General features: G+C 44.7%; 1 protein-coding gene across 1 annotated transcript in view; it reads right to left on the bottom strand.

The window, feature by feature from the left end:
• CCDC12 (coiled-coil domain containing 12) overlaps positions 1 to 18,588 on the bottom strand; it is a 384,158-nt gene that overhangs the window by 46,871 nt on the left and 318,699 nt on the right. The window contains exon 3 of the mRNA XM_085628558.1: positions 9,628 to 9,707. Within this exon, the coding sequence (XP_085484684.1) occupies positions 9,628 to 9,707 (80 nt within the window). The remainder of the gene's footprint in view (positions 1 to 9,627; positions 9,708 to 18,588) is intronic.

Genomic DNA, 18,588 nt, shown 5'->3' with positions numbered 1-18,588 from the left:
AGTTGTGTGATTCTGTGCGAATTCCATTACTTTCATATTCATTCAAATGTGAATGTGTGTAGCCTGCAGGTGCGCCTTTTTATTTGTACTTGTTTTTATTGGTTGCATTGTGTCATAGCATATACATTTTGTCATATCTATATATATCGTATGGCATCCAGTATTCTCAAACAGTAAGGTAAGTAATGTAACTAAGTGAAAGGGATTTGGCAGACTCCTGTGCAGTACTGTTCTAAATGCATGTCTCCATTCTCTATTGAACCTCTCCCGTTCACACGCACTAAAGTGTACAACACGCACCCCAGGTTTAAAATGCTCCTGTTGCAAATAATGCTGTGGGATGTAGAGTGCTCCTGTAGGTTGGTGGGACGCCTCCATTGGCTTAAGTTCCACCAAGAGATCTACAGGGACAGGTTTGAATTCCATCAGGGCCTAATTTGTCTGTCATCCTTCAAAGGTCCACAACAAACAAATGATGGACGGAATGCTGACAATGCAGACATTCTCCCCCAGTCAAGAGATCTGGGTTAAATCCATCGTTTTTTTGCCCACTACGCCACCCCAGTTCAGACATGGCCATATGCAAATCAGTCTTGACCCTGTGCCTCATGGGAACAGTCCAGCCCGAACTGCCAAGCCATGTCTTCCCTGGACCGGAATCAAGCATCCTAGGACCGGTTTCTGGCTATCAGCCGTCATCAGCCAGGATAGCTTGACTCCAGTGGCATAGTGAGCACGGGTCCCACGTCTGGGAATACCCATCCCACTTAGGGCGAAAAGCGTTACAACAAACAAATGATGGACGGAATGCTGACAATGCAGACATTCTCCCCCAGTCAAGAGATCTGGGTTAAATCCATCGTTCTTTTGCCCACTACGCCACCCCAGTTCAGACATGGCCATATGCAAATCAGTCTTGACCCTGTGCCTCATGGGAACAGTCCAGCCCGAACTGCCAAGCCATGTCTTCCCTGGACCGGAATCAAGCATCCTAGGACCGGTTTCTGGCTATCAGCCGTCATCAGCCAGGATAGCTTGACTCCAGTGGCATAGTGAGCACGGGTCCCACGTCTGGGAATACCCATCCCACTTAGGGCGAAAAGCGTTACAACAAACAAATGATGGACGGAATGCTGACAATGCAGACATTCTCCCCCAGTCAAGAGATCTGGGTTAAATCCATCGTTCTTTTGCCCACTACGCCACCCCAGTTCAGACATGGCCATATGCAAATCAGTCTTGACCCTGTGCCTCATAGGAACAGTCCAGCCCGAACTGCCAAGCCATGTCTTCCCTGGACCGGAATCAAGCATCCTAGGACCGGTTTCTGGCTATCAGCCGTCATCAGCCAGGATAGCTTGACTCCAGTGGCATAGTGAGCACGGGTCCCACGTCTGGGAATACCCATCCCACTTAGGGCGAAAAGCGTTACAACAAACAAATGATGGACGGAATGCTGACAATGCAGACATTCTCCCCCAGTCAAGAGATCTGGGTTAAATCCATCGTTCTTTTGCCCACTACGCCACCCCAGTTCAGACATGGCCATATGCAAATCAGTCTTGACCCTGTACCTCATGGGAACAGTCCAGCCCGAACTGCCAAGCCATGTCTTCCCTGGACCGGAATCAAGCATCCTAGGACCGGTTTCTGGCTATCAGCCGTCATCAGCCAGGATAGCTTGACTCCAGTGGCATAGTGAGCACGGGTCCCACGTCTGGGAATACCCATCCCACTTAGGGCAAAAAGCGTTACAACAAACAAATGATGGACGGAATGCTGACAATGCAGACATTCTCCCCCAGTCAAGAGATCTGGGTTAAATCCATCGTTCTTTTGCCCACTACGCCACCCCAGTTCAGACATGGCCATATGCAAATCAGTCTTGACCCTGTGCCTCATGGGAACAGTCCAGCCCGAACTGCCAAGCCATGTCTTCCCTGGACCGGAATCAAGCATCCTAGGACCGGTTTCTGGCTATCAGCCGTCATCAGCCAGGATAGCTTGACTCCAGTGGCATAGTGAGCACGGGTCCCACGTCTGGGAATACCCATCCCACTTAGGGCGAAAAGCGTTACAACAAACAAATGATGGACGGAATGCTGACAATGCAGACATTCTCCCCCAGTCAAGAGATCATTTGTTTTGTCCTGTGACTATAACTCAACTCAGGTCATTCAAGAGCTTGAAGGGGATCCGTTTGTTGAGTCTTCTAAATGAAAAGCCATGCAGTTACACATTTTAACTACATGTATTGCGAGAGTCTCTTCTCGTAACATCCACTACGTTTTCAGAATGTGCGGCAGGAAGAAATCTCTCTGTTTTAGAATGCAGTGTCATTCGATGGATCTCAGTGGGGCACTAAAAGTTTCTAAAAAGCGAGACCTATTGCATTACAAATGCCTGTTGTTTACAAGTGCCCCATGCTGGCTTTCACGTTAATAGAGGTCACGCCCCTTTCTTTAGACTAGCCGTGTCTAAAGAAAGGTCCGAAGCCACTATTAAAGTGAAACCATAGTATGGAGTGCTGAATGTTGCAGGAAAGCATCCCGTGCCTGTAGTAAGAGAGAAATTAGTGCTTACAGAGTAAATAAGACATACTGTGTAACAACCAAAGTAAAAGGGCCAGTCCTCATGGGAGGTTACAAAAGATTACAAGGTGGTACTAAGAAGGGACTAGCAAACTTATTTACCGATCAGAAACCAGCATTTACGAAGGACAATGACATAAGCCAATGACAAATATGGGCGGAGAGTGGGTGGGTCTTCAAGTACATACTCCAATACAGCTTGCGTCGCAGAGCAGCACATGCGTTGACCAGGCTCAACCTAAAGAGGGCTACCTGATGCTTATTTTATTCACAAGCAGCGGGAAGGGCATTACATTTCTTTCAGCCCCGGGCACTATCCTGGCAGTGTAGGATGCCTATCAGCTAAAAGGAAGTGACGCAGCTCCCGGTGGGCAGAATAACACTGCTCAAGCTGGGCTTTCAGCTCTCACGTAACCCAACCTTGCCCCGCCTCAGAAAGTGTCAGGAATCCCCTCCCGCACATGGATTCCCTCCCACGATGCCACTTCCGTGAACCTGGTGCGCTTGGAGTAGAGGGGCTGTTCCCAGGTGGTAGAGAGCCCGGCCGGGTGACTCCCACGTGCCCCCCGTAGATTCCACAACCTTGGAACTACCCTTCACAGCGGTCGAGTGGCATTGTCGGCCACTGCTTAGCACTGTGCCCTCCGTTGGAGCATACCGGGTCCGGTGTGCATGCGGAGGACGGTTAGACGAGCTGTGAATGGGTATCGTACTTTAACTGGTGATTCCAGTACCGGTATTCTTTGTTGTCTGTAGTTGTTTATCTGTTTATTAAATCATCCTTAAACCTCCATTTCTCTGGTCCGTCGTCTGTTTGTCCCAACCCCGAGAAAGCCAGGACGTTACATATTGAATACGGCTCTCAGAACGGGACAGGACACGGGCAGGAAGCACACGCCAGCACCTCTCCTCCGCTCCTCAGAATGTTCCTTCCGCCGCTCAACTCACCAACGGGTCCGTGTACCTCAACCAGGTACTCCGGCAAAGATCAGAATATCCGACGCCGAGTCCCAGTGATCTTCTCCTTAAGTAGTACTCTCGGCGTTGTATAACCATGACTTTTGAGTTGCATAACAGGAAAACTAGGCGTTACCCTTGGTGTTATGTAACCAGAACTCTTCAGTTGCATAACATGAAAACTAGGCGTTCCCCTTGGTGTTATGCAACCAGAACTCTTGAGTTGCATAACATGAAAACTAGGCGTTTCCCTTGGTGTTATGTAACCAGAACACTTGAGTGGCAAAAGGCAATTGTTGCCGGAGGGAATTCTGGGAGTTGTAGTCCGCTCTCCTCCAAGCGCACCAGGTTCACGGAAGTGGCATCGTGGGAGGGAATCCATGTGCGGGAGGGGATTCCTGACAGAAAGGCTAATTTGAGACATTGTAAAGGTTTGGGTGAAGGTGGGCAAGAGGCCTTAAATTAAAGTAAATAATAAAGATAGCCCTCGTTTACTTATAATGCAGAATAACAAAGGGTACTTAAATAGATGTCAGGCCACAAGCTACTCACAAGGTGTCGGCAAGCTACTGGTAGCTCGTGATCGACTGGTTGCCATACCCTGGTATAAATGGAGCCCAGCATCATATAAGGATTACCACTACTCTTCTTGTGGGAAAGTACACACTTTGAAATATTAGGAATATGTTATGTTATGTTGTCCGGATTTGTAGAGCGCACAGCTGCCCCAGCAACGGGGCGTCCCGGCGCTATAATGGACAAAAGAAACCGAACAACAAGCAGTATCAGGGAACACGGCCATAACAGCTCTTACAAGTCCAAAGGAAAGAGGAAGGTTTTGATGGCCTTCCTGAAGACTATCAGTTCATCAATGGCACGGATATGAACAGGAAGAGAGTTCCATAGCCTAGCAGCAAGTAATCTAAAAGAGCGGCCACCGGCTCTGGCCCTCTTAAAACGTGGAACTGTGACCAGGTGAAGCCCTGAAGATCTTAGAGACCGTGGAGGTACATACGGTAAAATAAAATGATCCAATATCTGGGGAGAAGAATGCTTCAAGATTTTAAACGAAAGACAAAGATTTGAACTGAATCCTCTGAACAACGGGGAGCCAATGAAGTTTATGGATAGTTTTTTTGGCCGAACAAAATCTCGGCAACCCAACCAGAGCCCTGGCGGCAGCGTTTTGAACATGTTGGAGTCTGGAAAGTTCGGCCACATTGGCTCCCAGCAAAAGAGAACTCGCATAATCCAACCTAGACAAGATTGTGGCTTGTACAATAAGCTGTCTGGTTGGATCATCAAAAAATTTGAGAATGGGTCTAAGTCTACGAAGAGTCCCAAAACACATGGCAGCGGTTTTCTTCGTGTGGGAGACAAAACTAAGTTTTGAATCCAGCCAAACCCCTAGATTTTTTACCTCGGTGACAGGAAGAGGAGTTGGGCCAAGCTCAGACGGCCACCAATGATCGCCCCAAAGATGACTCTGCCTGCCAACAATGAGAACCTCAGTTTTTTTGGCATTCAATTGTAGGCAGTTATCAGTCATCCACCGGGCCACTGAGCTAATTCCCTCACGAAACTTAGCAGCCTCAAGGTCGGATGCCCCACTTATTGCAACCGCCAGCTGCGTGTCGTCAGCGTAGGACACCATAGTCAGGTTCCAGAATAGACACAGGAGACGAGCTATACGGATTATGTATTTTCAGGGGACGTTCCCCGTCTGACATTGGAATATAAAGGACAGATTTCCCATCTTCTGCATAGAAAGCGAGTCACTGTGACAGGCCACATATGCACATTAACTTGAGCAACAAGCACTCAACTATGCCACACACATTTTCTAAAATGTGCCACATCCTCACCCACATCTCCCACCTCCTAAAGAAATACCTTTATCCCTCACCAAACTGCATGCAATGTCGAACCATTGCATTGCTCAACCTCATTTGACAAATTCAATGACACACTGAGGGAAGCTTTGAACTCCCACTCCCCTGTAAGTCCCTTTACCCCGGTTTCCACCAGCTGCAGTCCTTGATCACTCCCAGCAGCCACTCTATGAAAATTGAAATGTACGCCCTTCTTCGCAAATTATGCATGACTAGGACTACTGAGTACATGAATGATAAACCAGGCCTGAACATTCTCATACCAGCATGGGACACCGCTAAATTAGTCTATCAAGACACAGTCTCTGTTCCACGTTCACATCCTGAACAACTAGCCAACAGAAACTGCCTTCTCTTCTCAACTTGTGGAACAATTATGGAGTCTCATCTCTCGGCATCACACATTGCCCTCTGTTTTTCTTCCTAAATCACAATCATCAGGCCTACCCTCACACTGGACCCTCACTACTCTCTTACTGGCTCCCCCACCTCATTCATCTTCTGCCTTACATTGGCGCCAAAAAGTTTTCTATGCCACCACCCAAATCTCCGGCAAATTCATATCCCTTCTTAAACCAGCTAACCCCTCTTGCACACCAGCCTACCCCTTTAGTTCCCATATCTTGAGACCCCTAGGTCTCACATCTTATGTATTGCTTTGCTGGACGTCTCAGTCTAATTCATCCTCAGGCAATTACTCTGTCACCTTTGAGACAGCTGTGACCTTACTCCTTCTAATAAAGCAAACGCACCCTAATTATTGTCCATTTCCCCCCAAAACGTTGACATTTGTTTTTTAAACCGCCACATCTAATTTCTGTTCTTTGCAACCTCTTAAACTGTTTTAAATTAGACTTCAAAGCAATTCACTCCACCGGTCCCACCGGTCCTATTTCTCACATGTAGATACTGTAGCTCAATACACACAGGGCCCTCTGGTCTAATGAGGTGCGAAACTGAAAAAATGGGGGCTAGCTTACAGGGGGGGGGGGTATCCTTTTAAGGACGGTTTCCCTCACCCACCAATGGTGGCATGCTTCATCATTGGGAATCCTCCTCGCACCATGAAGCAATAGTCAGGCTTCATGACCCATCTGTCCTTGGCAATTAGCCTAGGGTGCAAACGCAGGTCCAACCACTATAGCGCGTGGAACTTCTGGAAAGTACGCACTCGAACAGAGACGTCCATTTACCGTAGCTCACCAGAACGCCTCTCTGCTATCCCTATACCACTCGCCTTTTATGTGGCGTTGGATACTGTTGATCACTAGACTCTGCTATCCACTCTTTTCAGGTTCAGTATTACAGCCAACGTACTTGATTGGTTGTCCTCTTACCTTTCTGGCACACCTGTCTCCGTTTCTTATTGATCTTTACTCTACCACTGCTTCCTATAAGTCTTGGTGTCCCAAGAGGCCCTGTCCAAGACTCTCTACAGTTGCCTCTTTAAACTATGTCTTTTGGCATCATCCTACCTCTTCTATCACCTTAATGCTAATGAAACCAGGATCTTCTGTTCCTCACTGTATTTCACATCCCAACTTCAGGTGCTGTGAGGCAGTCAGATGCTGAACGGTGCTATGCTCCCTCATGCTGAACTCGGCAGACAGTAATAATATATTCACCAGCAAAATCAGTCCACATATCCCTTACACACCCAACATTCTGTCTGCTGGATAGGCCCACCGCGCGACATTTTCAGCACCAAAACTTGGCAGATGCTTCAATGACATCATGCGCCTTGAATCCTGTTTAAATGCCTCACATACTGCTGGCAAGATCAACATAATAAAGATTCACAAACCCGATCCCTCGTACTCAACAAGTGAGGTTGTTATAACAGTCACCGCTGGAGAAAGGACTGAACCTCACCACGAGGACTCTGAAAAGCCTCCTTATACTCCTGTCTCCAACCACCATCACCAAGTGAGACAGCCATCAACCAAAACCTCATCTCTTTTCCTCATCTCCTCAGCCAGCTGCAGACCAGTCACCAGCACCTGGAGGGCATTCTGGTCAGGTACACCTCCCTACAACTTCGCTCCTACTCAAACCTATTACTCAGACCAAAACCCCACAAAATTCCAGTTAACCAACATACTGGGACCTCTCCACTAGAATTCACTTGCAACTGAACTAGCCAGGTTTTGCTCCTTCTCACACTTGAAACAAGCATTGGCATAGCCAATAGGTCTCGCCTTTGGGACCTTATAAGTGTTTAGCCATGCAACAGTTGCATAACTAAATACTTATAAGGTCCCAAAAGCGAGAACTATTGACTATGCAAAGCGGCCATGCGGCCGCCAAAGTGAAAGTGATCGCGATCACGATCAAACATCAAAGCGGCCGTGAAAGTGAAAGTAATTGCGGTAAAGCGCGGCCCGCGCACATGCACTGTAGCTCTAGGCTGGCATGGTAGCACTTTTTGGAGCCCTCTCAATAAGTCTCGCCAGACCAGCGCATGCGCTGGGTCAGGCGAGACCTAAAAAGAAAGGGTAACCTCACCATTTCTGCATCCTTGATCTATCTGCCCCAGTCACTGCCTCAGTCCTGAGCAACTGTAAACATGTCAATATGAATATATGTAACAGATGAACGCTGTGTCTTATTCTGTGACTCAATCACATTTTTTCACAGCTCCAGTCCCTTTTACATTAAGCTTCCAAATTGATCAAGACCTTTGTACTGAGTATCTTGTCAAATGCTCCTGTTCTTGCGCTAAAATAAATAATTTAGGTAAACACCCCATCTGCATATGTCAGATATACCTCCATCAAGCTGTAACTGACATTCCTCTAACCTTAAGCCTCTTATCCATGCAGACCATCCCCTTAGTAGATCCACACACAATGTTCTTTGGGTTTTCATCAAATCTTGGCCCTCAACAGACACTGAAATGTAAGGCTTCTCATGCACAGCTGCTCCAGGCCATCGGTCCATGATATGCCTCACACCTCTCATTTATTGGATCTTACACTCCACCATTTCCTATAGCCGTGTGTCAAGAATTCCTGTCATGCGAGGGGAGGAAAACGGTAACCAGCGAAAACGGACTACATCTCCCAGGATGCTTAGCGGTTGAGAGGTTATGTAAACAGGAGAGCTGTTACATAACTCAAGGAAAACACGCCCTTATGTAAACAGGAGAGCTGTTACATAACTCAAGGAAAACACGCCCTTATGTAAACAGGAGAGCTGTTACATAACTCAAGGAAAACACGCCCTATAAAGGGAGGAACCGGGAGGTACAACGCTGTCGGATATTGTGTTTACACCGACGTACCTGCTTAGTGAAGAGCAGTGTTCCGGAGTGGTGCTCCAGTAAGGCAAGAACGGAGGTAGGTCGAGTCGTTACTCCCTGGGCCGTGTCTTGCCCCATCGTCACCTGTGAAGGACCCGGAAGCTCTACCGGATAACCATTGAGCTTCGCTTTTTGACTCGGCTGAGTCAAAGCGCAGTGGCGCTTTTGCTGGTTGGAGTCGTAACTCCCAGCCCGACCAGAGATACAGGGACTGCCAGCTGTAACGCACACCAGGAGGTGTTTGCCGCGTTACAGACTCGGAAGTCCACAGGATCGATCGAGCGGCTGCTCTCGGTTCAGTCTTCTTTGCTTGTGATTGGGGTATCGGTGACGCATCACCAGGAGGTGACTCCGCGTCCCGGTGCAGTCTGAGGAAGAGGTTGAGCGGCTGCTCCCTTCAGGTAGAGAACCCCGGCTGGGTGTTTCCCTGACTCCTCGATTCTCCCCAACACTCTTCGTGCCCCTCACAGCCTACCGATTGGCATAGTCAGCCATTTCATTTCTGCCCTCTGTTGGCATACGCCGGGATCGGCGTATATGCAGAGGACGGTTAGGACCATCCGTGCTGTGGGCTGGTAACGTACTTAGCCTGGAGGATTCCAGTGACTATAACCTTTGTTTATTCCTTGTATTGTTTTTGCCTTCATTAAAATAACTAAACCTTCACAAGTGGTTGCGTTCTCATTATCGTGTCTGTTAAACGATCCTGAGACGTTCAGGGCGTTACACCGTGAAAACACATCAGGCCTTCCATGCAGTTTATTCTTCAATCTTCCCATTTATGATACTCCTCAAAGTCTCCAGGTTTACACCTTAGACTACTAAACACAAGTATGACATATAAGCAAGCACAACCAACCCTTCTGCACCTCCATGCAACACCTACCTGAAGCTGGCTTTGCCTGTGGCACTTGCCTCCGTTTCAGGATCTCATCTTCAGGTGTATAGTTCCTCAACTTAATCTCCCTAGAAGAGACAAAATGGAAAAACTGATGTTACAACCTGAAGTGTGCATACTTAGCTTTGAATGAGGAGAGCCTGACTAATAGCATTAGAGAAACAAGCTAGGAAGGTTGAAGATACATTTCAGAAACAATTTAGACCTACTTTGGAGTTCCCAAGTCATTGTATTACATTCAAATACAGACACCTTCTTCTCAAGGAGGCAAGAGTATGTTTCACGTTAAAAGTAGAACATAACAGGAATATGAGGAATAAAAACGAAAACATTGCAACATGAGAAAACATTTAAAAGAATCTAAAGTAGTGATTTTTGCATAAGGGTCAAAGCAACAGGAGACTCAGAACCACAAGAAGAAGGTGTTCGCGAATCGGAAGCTCCCTTCAAAAATGGCACATCAGCAACATGCCGGAGTAGGATCTTCAGAAAAAGTAGGAGGACAGAGTAGGTGATCTATGACCCCATTCTTCTGTTCCAAGGAGGTTCTGCAGTGTTTGCAAATACCAAGGCTCAGAACATGACGGAGGTTTATAGTAAGTTACTGTGGAGCATAGCCCTGACACGCATGAAGTAAGACTCTGTAGGTTTGCTACATGGCCGTTTTTTACTAGCCTGGCCTGTATTTTTAAATGAAGGCCACTTAGAAAGGTGGCACTCTTAAGTGAGAGACTCATTTCAACATGAGAGCAACCAGGTTCTCATCAAAATGCAGTCACGCTGGCAGATACAAACAGCTTTGCATAGAGATGTACGTCCATAGTCGACACTCAAATATAAAGAGGCAATTCAGTGATTCCAGGCCTCAAATCACACCTAAGATTCCATTGGGTGGTCCCTTTTTTAGGTCTCGCCTGACCCAGCGCATGCGCTGGTCTGGCGAGACATATTGAGAGGGCTCCAAAAAGTGCTACCAGGCCAGCCTAGAGCTACAGTGCACGTGCGCGGGTGCGTACACCGCGCTTGACCGCGATTACAATCACTTTCGCGGCCGCACAACCGCTTTGATGTTTGATCGCGATCACTTTCACTTTCGTGGCAGCACGGCCGCTTGGCATAGCCAATAGGTCTCACTTTTGGGACCTTATAAGTATTTAGTTATGCAACTGTTGCATGGCTAAACACTTATAAGGTCCCAAAGGCGAGGCCTATTGGCTATGTCAATGCTTGTTTTTTTTTTTTTTTACACAAAGGCACTTAGAAAACTGGTTCCAGTTAAGAAGATGTGAACACTGATAACGGGAACTAGAGACATGGACTCTGATACTAGGATGTGAAGACCATGAAATTCGGACAAGCAACTGTCAACAGCATGAGGACTGAATGACACCACATCTGGCGAGGGACATTTTGGCATGCGCAAAGAGAAACACGCACAATGACATGGACACAGAAAGAGAAGGGAATGGGAAACCAAGCAATAGGAACAGAGATAAACTAAAAACGTGAATACAAAGACACTAAGACAGAAAGACACAGTCAGAGAAAACAGAGGAAGATCATGAGTTAGGGACAGGAAGATCCGAACATCACTACTGCAACACTAGCATGGCAACGGGAAGACAAGAAGCCTAACTGTGGCAAAGGGAAGCGGTCACGCTTCATTCCTGTACCTGTCGTACCCCATGACTAAAAACAAAATCAACACTGAGACCTGGAGTTAACAACAGGGGACAGAGAGACAGGGAGTAATAATTACACATGGGGCGAAACACTGACCCCACCAGACAAGAACCCATAACTGATACAAGACGAACTACAAGCCAAGGTCCAGACTGGGAGAGCTACTCTGGGGTCACAAATTAAATGAAATCTACTCAAGTGGGGAGTTGAGAAGATCACAAGACTCAACCTCCCTCACCGCTCATAAGCCTCTTGGAGGAATACCAATAGCACAGAGCTAAACAAGACAGCAGACAGCACCCACAGCTGAAAGGATGTGTAATGGCAGCACTGTACTACATACAAAATCCAATCATAACATAAAGTAACAGGACTGTTCACTCTGCCTGAAATATCTACCTATGGGCAGATTAGTCATGAGGGGGTCTTGAAAGTTACAAGGATCTTTCAATCTAATGCATCTCATTAATCCAAGGACCATCTAAAACAAGGAAAACTACAAATCTTAATTTGCTCATGGGCATAAGGTTGTCACCGGGCCAGTTTTTTACCGGTGTGGCCATTATTGTAAAGTCAGAGCCAGTGCAAAAATTAGGAAAATCACTGAAAGCGTTTTTTCCCCCTTTTACCAGTACATCCTTTAAAGTAAACATACGAGGGAAGTAATTTAAAATGTGTTCTAGAGCGGACAATGATCTCTGACTAATAAAGTAAACAAAGACAGAAAGGCCATATTGAAAATGATCAAAAATTTATATAAAGCTCTATTTAAGTATCATGTCCAGGTCTTTGCAGAGTTTTACAGCATGAACAAATAGACAGTATTTTTCTGAGGCAAAGGTTGGCAACCCTATATGGGCAGTAAATCATTCTGGCAAGATTTACTGGCCCCGGGGCGCATGGACAGTAGTACTCTTGGATGCTTCTCAGTGCTAGATATGGCACCCACCTGTGGAGCAGTTATTTAGCATAACAACGCGATAAGCACCAGCTAGACATGTCTGAAGAGATACTGAAAATGAAAAAATGTCCTGCTGGCACCCCTCTTCCTAAGGCCATCTTCGGTCTAGTGGTTTTGCGATTTAAGTAGAGCGGCTACAACCCCATTGTGATGCGCTGCCTTGAACAGGTTCAGCCCCGCGAGTGGACGTATTCTGCCCAGATTGGGGCTCAATATTCAGAACGCTTGGCTCGAGGGGTCCCTGAAGTCAAACAAATTCACTTTTCTTCTACATGGACATATAATGTAAGTCTCCCAGGGAGGGGAGGCTCTTGATTGGATTGTGTCGATGACACTGGCCATGTAAGACTTCTTTGACGTAGAGCTACCTCCATCAATAGATGGCTGAGGGTGGCATCAGTAAAAAAAAAAAAAAAGTCTGATATCGACCACATAAGATCCTGAGTTGAGGTAGCTTTTTTTCATCTGAATTTATAAGAAGGGTTTATTTTTTTTATTTTTTTATTCTCTTTATTCAAGTTTACACGTCTTTACAGCTGTTACATAAGGATGTGCTCCTGTTCCTGGACGAGCGCTCCCACGACGGACTGCACATTTGACGGTAGTGGCACACGTACCATATGGCTAAGAAGCAGGAACAGATGTGGTGAACTCCATATACCCAGAGTGGGTATACGTTGAACATACTGAACAGAAAACTCCCTGGTTCAGTAGTGTGTCATTCACCTATCACGTGTTTTTTCCTTGTTTTTCACGTATAAACTCGACTATTTGTAGCAGTAGCTACATTACCGACCCTGAAGAAACCCATGACACTATTCTAGGTCTGATAGGCTGAAACATGTTGGTCTTGTAAAAATACAGTGGCATTGAATTCTGGCACCTGTTTTTAATCCTGACACCGGGCAGCTGAATAAAAGTTACTTAATAGCTGACCCTGTAGCCAGTTTTAACCACTTAAATTACACCACTGCATTTTTTTCATCACACCAAGCTCTCATGGGGTTTTAATACATCCATCCTCCCTTTCAAAAAACATCCCTGAGCTCCTCCTTCGCAGAGAGGGGGTTGTAGCCCGTGTGAGGTCTAGGTCTCGAGGAGGTACCCCCATGATGAAGCATGACACCTCTGGTGTGTGAGGGGAACTGTCCTTAAAAAGGGAAATCCCCTGTTCTGCACTAAGACACTTCTCGAGTCACATGACAGACCTGCCTATCACTATGGACCCGAAGCTTCTTTTGTGACGTGATTTCCTAGGACATCCCACAGGATTACTGTAGTGTCCATGTTATCTGTGGTTATGTTCTATGATGGAGTGTTATTGTATCACTAGGGTTCTAGGTTCCATGATGGGTTGACAGTTCATTAGCAGTTAGAGTCTGTCCTGTGTGGTTGTTTAAGTTGTCTTCTCTGATGGAATAAATCTACCTGGAATCCACCTGTTGTGAATCTTGTGCTTACTTCACACTGGCGACGACTGGGAGTCAGAGGAGGACAGCGTTCACTAGTGAAGACGCTTTCAAGGTATTAATGCTATGTGCTTCTGATTGCACCTGCGGCTGTTTGATCGTTTTTGAAGTGGCGTTGTGGAGTAGTTGATACTTGTGCCTATCACATTTTCTTTGTGGTCTGCACGGTGTGAAACTGTTTTGCGCTTTGATTGCGCCTGCGGCAGTGTGTGAAATCGTCTTGCGCCTTGATCGCGCCTGCGGCAGTGTGTGGAATCGTCCTGCGCTTTGATCGCGCCTGCGGCAGTGTGTTTCACCAAATTGGGAAATTTTTGACGGAAATACTGGCGTGTATATGCTGCGGAGATTGTAGCGGTTACGTTCTTATGTTTAAAAAAATATAAAGCCACACTCACCTGCTCGAGCTAGCTCTAGCCGCAGCGTTCTTGTCTGGAACCATCTTTTACATTATCTGGATTACGCGCTTTCCTTCTCACGGAAGATTCCAAGTCAGCAAAGCATGCTGGGAGCGTGATGATGTCACGCGTTTTAGCCGCCATCTTGGATTGGTCTAGTTTCGGATACAGTGATTAATTTTGACAACTTTATTCGTGTGGCAAGCAACATTACCTGTCTTATACAAGTTGCTTTATTTTTTAAAAAAAAGAGAGAAGTCACGTTTCTCATTTTCATTCAAATTTTTATTCTTCATTTTTTTTTTCTTCTCTTTCTTTAATCAAATTTATTTAAAAAAAAAAAAAAAAAAACAAGACTCTAAGCAATTTTATTACGCCTATTTTTTTTTTGTGTAAGGCAACTAAAAGTTTTTTTAGTATGTCTAACATTTCGGCGCCACCACATTTCTTGCCTGCAGCTGGAGATCCTAAAATGGAATGGGATTTATGGTATCCTATGTTTTTAGCTTATGTTGAGGTTTTAGAGGAGGAAGGTTGTTCCCCAAAAAGGAAATTGGATTTGTTAAGACATTGTTTAGGTGGTCAAGGGATCAAAGAATTTGATAATTTACCTCCTCTCGAGAGCACTGAAGGTGTAAATGTGTTTGAAGTAGCAGTTAAAAAGATGAGCACCAGATTCGGGAAGAAAATAAACATTGTGATGGAAAGATTTAAATTTTATTCCCGTGCTCAAAAGGAGGATGAATCCATTGAAAACTATGTGTCAGCCTTACGTTCTCTTGCTGGTTCTTGTGCATTTGATACCATCAATTACGAGCAAGTGCTTAGAGACCAGATAATGATGAAAACTAAAAGTAAAAAGATACAAGAGAGGTTATGGTTGGGTACTGAATCTTCTTTGAATGCCGTGGTTAATATCGCTAAAGGCATAGAACAATCAGAAAAGTTTGTAAGTGAGATCAGAGGTCAACCTTCAATTGTCAACGTTAAAGCACAAGATCCTGTAGCTGAAGTTTCAGTTGTGAAGCCTCAGGTTTTTCAGAAGAAAACTCCTTCAGTTTTTATTAGAAGAGATCCAAGTTTCAAGGACAATAAATTTAGCAACAGGAGGAATCCTGTGATCTGCTATAGGTGTGGCAGTTTTGAACATGTTGGTAACTATAAGGGATGTCCAGCATGGACTAAAATTTGTATTAAATGTAAAAAGCCAGGTCATTTTGGAAAAATGTGTAGGTCTCAACAAAAAGTCAATTGTATTACCTGTGATGAAGAGGAGATTGCTACAGAGTTTAATGAATTTAATTGCATTGCTTGTGTTTCTGAAAACAATTGTAAAGGGTTTCCATCTGGATCCATACTAATAGATGGAAAAGAAGTCATGATGATGATAGATTCGTGTGCGTGGTACTCCATTATAGGTAGGGATCTTTTCATAAAACTATGGGAGAACAGAGAATTATTACCTCCAGACATTAAACCTGGTAGTTATTCAGGGCACAAAATTGCACTGGAAGGTTATTTTTGGACAGATTTGTCTTTTAAAGGGAAGTCTACCAAAGGGAAACTATATGTAGCAACCAAAGGGGTATCTATACTTGGGTGGCCCCATCAACAAGAATTGGGCATAAAATTAGATCCCAATGCAACTCCACCGGTATACAGTATTCTTAGTGGGGATTGTGTGGATGACATTAAAAAAATGTTTCCTAAAGTGTTCAGTGATCAACTTGGGGAATATGCAAACTTTAAACACAAAATTATACTAAAGGACTCTGCTATTCCTGTGAGACATAGGGTCCGTAATGTTCCCTTAGCATATCGTGACAAGTTGAAAGACATGTTGAAGGATCTAGTTTCAAGGAATGTTATAGAACCTATAGAATCATCCCCATGGGTTTCTCCGGTGGTTCTTTCCCTTAAAGGCAACGGAGATCTTAGGCTGTGTGTTGATCTCCGTAGCTTAAATAAGGAGATTTGGATTGATAGACATCCTTTACCCAACATTCATGAATTGATATCAACTTTATCTGGTGCGTGTGTGTTTTCCACAGTTGATTTGGCGAGTGCATACCACCAGATTGTGTTACATGAACAATCCAAATGCTTGACAGCTTTCATTACTCCGGAGGGCATGTTTCAATATAAGAGGATGCCATTTGGTTTGGCTAGTGCCGCTTCGGTCTTTCAGAGAATCATGAAGGATGTCCTGGAAGGTTGCCCTGGTGCCATAGCCTTTCAGGATGATATTCTGATTTTTGGGAAAGACTTTGAAGACCATGATTGCAATCTAAAAAAGGTGTTGAATAACATACAGTGCAAAGGTTTAACGCTTAAGCTTTCCAAATGCAAATTCAGAAAAGATAATGTGGAATATTTAGGCCACGAGATTTCAAGAGAGGGTATCAAACCAAAAATGGATCATGTAGCTAGTATTACTAAGGCTCCGTCTCCTACTTCTAAAGATCAATTGTTGTCATTCTTAGGTTTAACGGAATTTTACAGTAAGTTTGTTAAGAATTATGCCTCAAAAGTGTTTCCGTTGCGCAATTTACTGAAGAAAAACGCTAAATTTATCTGGGGAAGTGAGCAAAAGTTAGCTTTTGAAACACTTAAAAATGAGATTTGTGTGGCTCCGTTTTTGAGACCTTTTACTATTGGTGGGGAATGTATGGTAGCAGTAGACGCTAGTAACACTGGTTTAGGCGCTGTGCTTTTACAAAAGAAATTTGGGGAGGAGTATGTTGTTTCGTATGCCTCAAGAACTTTAAAAGGAGCGGAGGTTAATTACTCTACCATTGAAAAGGAATTACTTGCGTGTACCTGGGCTGCGCAGCATTTTAGGCAATTTTTATGGGGGACAAAGTTTCAATTAAGGACTGACCATAAACCTCTGATAAACATGTTAGCGGCTGGTGGTGGTAGAACTTTGACTGCTCGTTTAGCCAGGTTAGCTGCTAAACTGCAGGAATATCAGTGTTCAGTTGTATATATTCCTGGCCGTTTGAATGTTCATGCGGATTGCATGTCTCGGTTGTCTTTAGATGAGAGTTCTGGTGTAAGTATTACCTCTGAGGAATGTGACGTAGCTTATACTATGGAAGATGTGAGGGAGAGTGTAAGTTCGAGTGCCATCTCGGAGGAGATTTGGTTTAAGGCAATGTTGGAAGATGATGTTTTACAAAATGTTGTAAAGTACTTACAAGGAGGATGGCCGGAAGAAAGGAAGTTGAGTGGTGAGTTGAGTTCGTTTTGGAAAGTAAATGATGAACTTATGTTTTTGCATGGATTCGTAATTAGAGGTGATAAGATTGTTCCACCTCAAAGTGTTAGAGAACAGTTAGTAAAGTTGTCACATGAAGGACATTTGGGAATGTCTTCCACCAAACGTCGTTTGAGAGAATTTTATTGGTGGCCAAGCATCGATGGTATGGTGGACAGGTGGGTTAGAGATTGTATTCAATGTTCTAAGAGTGACAAATCGGTCAAGCCTTTATCTGTGGGGATCTCACCTATTGAGTATTCCTTGTGTCCCTGGAGCAAATTAGGGATTGATATTATTGGGCCTTTGAATTTTTCTTCTGCTAAACAGGTCTTTGCGGTGGTTTTAGTGGATTATTTTTCGAAATGGCCAGAAGTCAAGGTGGTAGACAAAATAACCTCTAACCATGTCATAGAATTTTTGGACAACATCTTTAGTAGAGAAGGTATTCCATCTGAATTGGTTTCTGATAATGGGCCACAATTTATTAGTCATGAATTTGAAATGTTTCTAAACAAATGTGGGGTCACGCATAAAAGGGTTTCTAACTATAATCCAATGGCTAATGGTCAGGTTGAGCGTTTCAATAGGGTTGTGAAGGAATCTATACAGCTAGCTATTAAAAGTAATATGGATTGGAGGAAGGCTTTACGGGCCACTTTGCACACATATCGGATGTCCCCTCATTCTGTTACAGGTTGTTCTCCATTTGAGATGTTAAGAGGAAGGAAGCCGTCCTCAAAGCTCATGCCATGTTGGTTGAAGAATAACAAGTGTCCTGATTCCATGGTGGATCTCAAAATGGTTAGAGAGCGGATTCAAAAATACCAAGATAAGATGCTTAATGCGAAGAACAACAATTCTTCAAGAGATTGTAAAATCAAAGTGGGTGATTTTGTTCGTGTTAAATTGGGTGGCATTGACAAACGATGGTCTAAATGGTCTGACCCGGTGAAAGTAATTGAAGTTTTCAGCAGAGCTGTTAGGGTACATGGTGGCAAAATATGGAATTTCAGACGGATATCCATATTTAGATCCAAAAATGTTTGTGATGAGTCACCTGTCTCTCCAGTAAAGAAGTCTTTGGATACTGAGGAGAATGGGGACTTTCAAAATTTTCTGGATACATTGAATGGTTCTAATTCTGAGTTTGAAGGGGTGTTTCCTTCTTCAAATTTTGCC

The sequence above is a fragment of the Triturus cristatus genome, chromosome 10, assembly GCF_964204655.1.
Source record: "Triturus cristatus chromosome 10, aTriCri1.1, whole genome shotgun sequence".
Classification (NCBI taxonomy): Eukaryota; Metazoa; Chordata; class Amphibia; order Caudata; family Salamandridae; genus Triturus; species Triturus cristatus.
The sequence above is the reverse complement of the archived record's forward strand: the minus strand, read 5'-3'. Positions and strand labels throughout refer to the sequence as shown.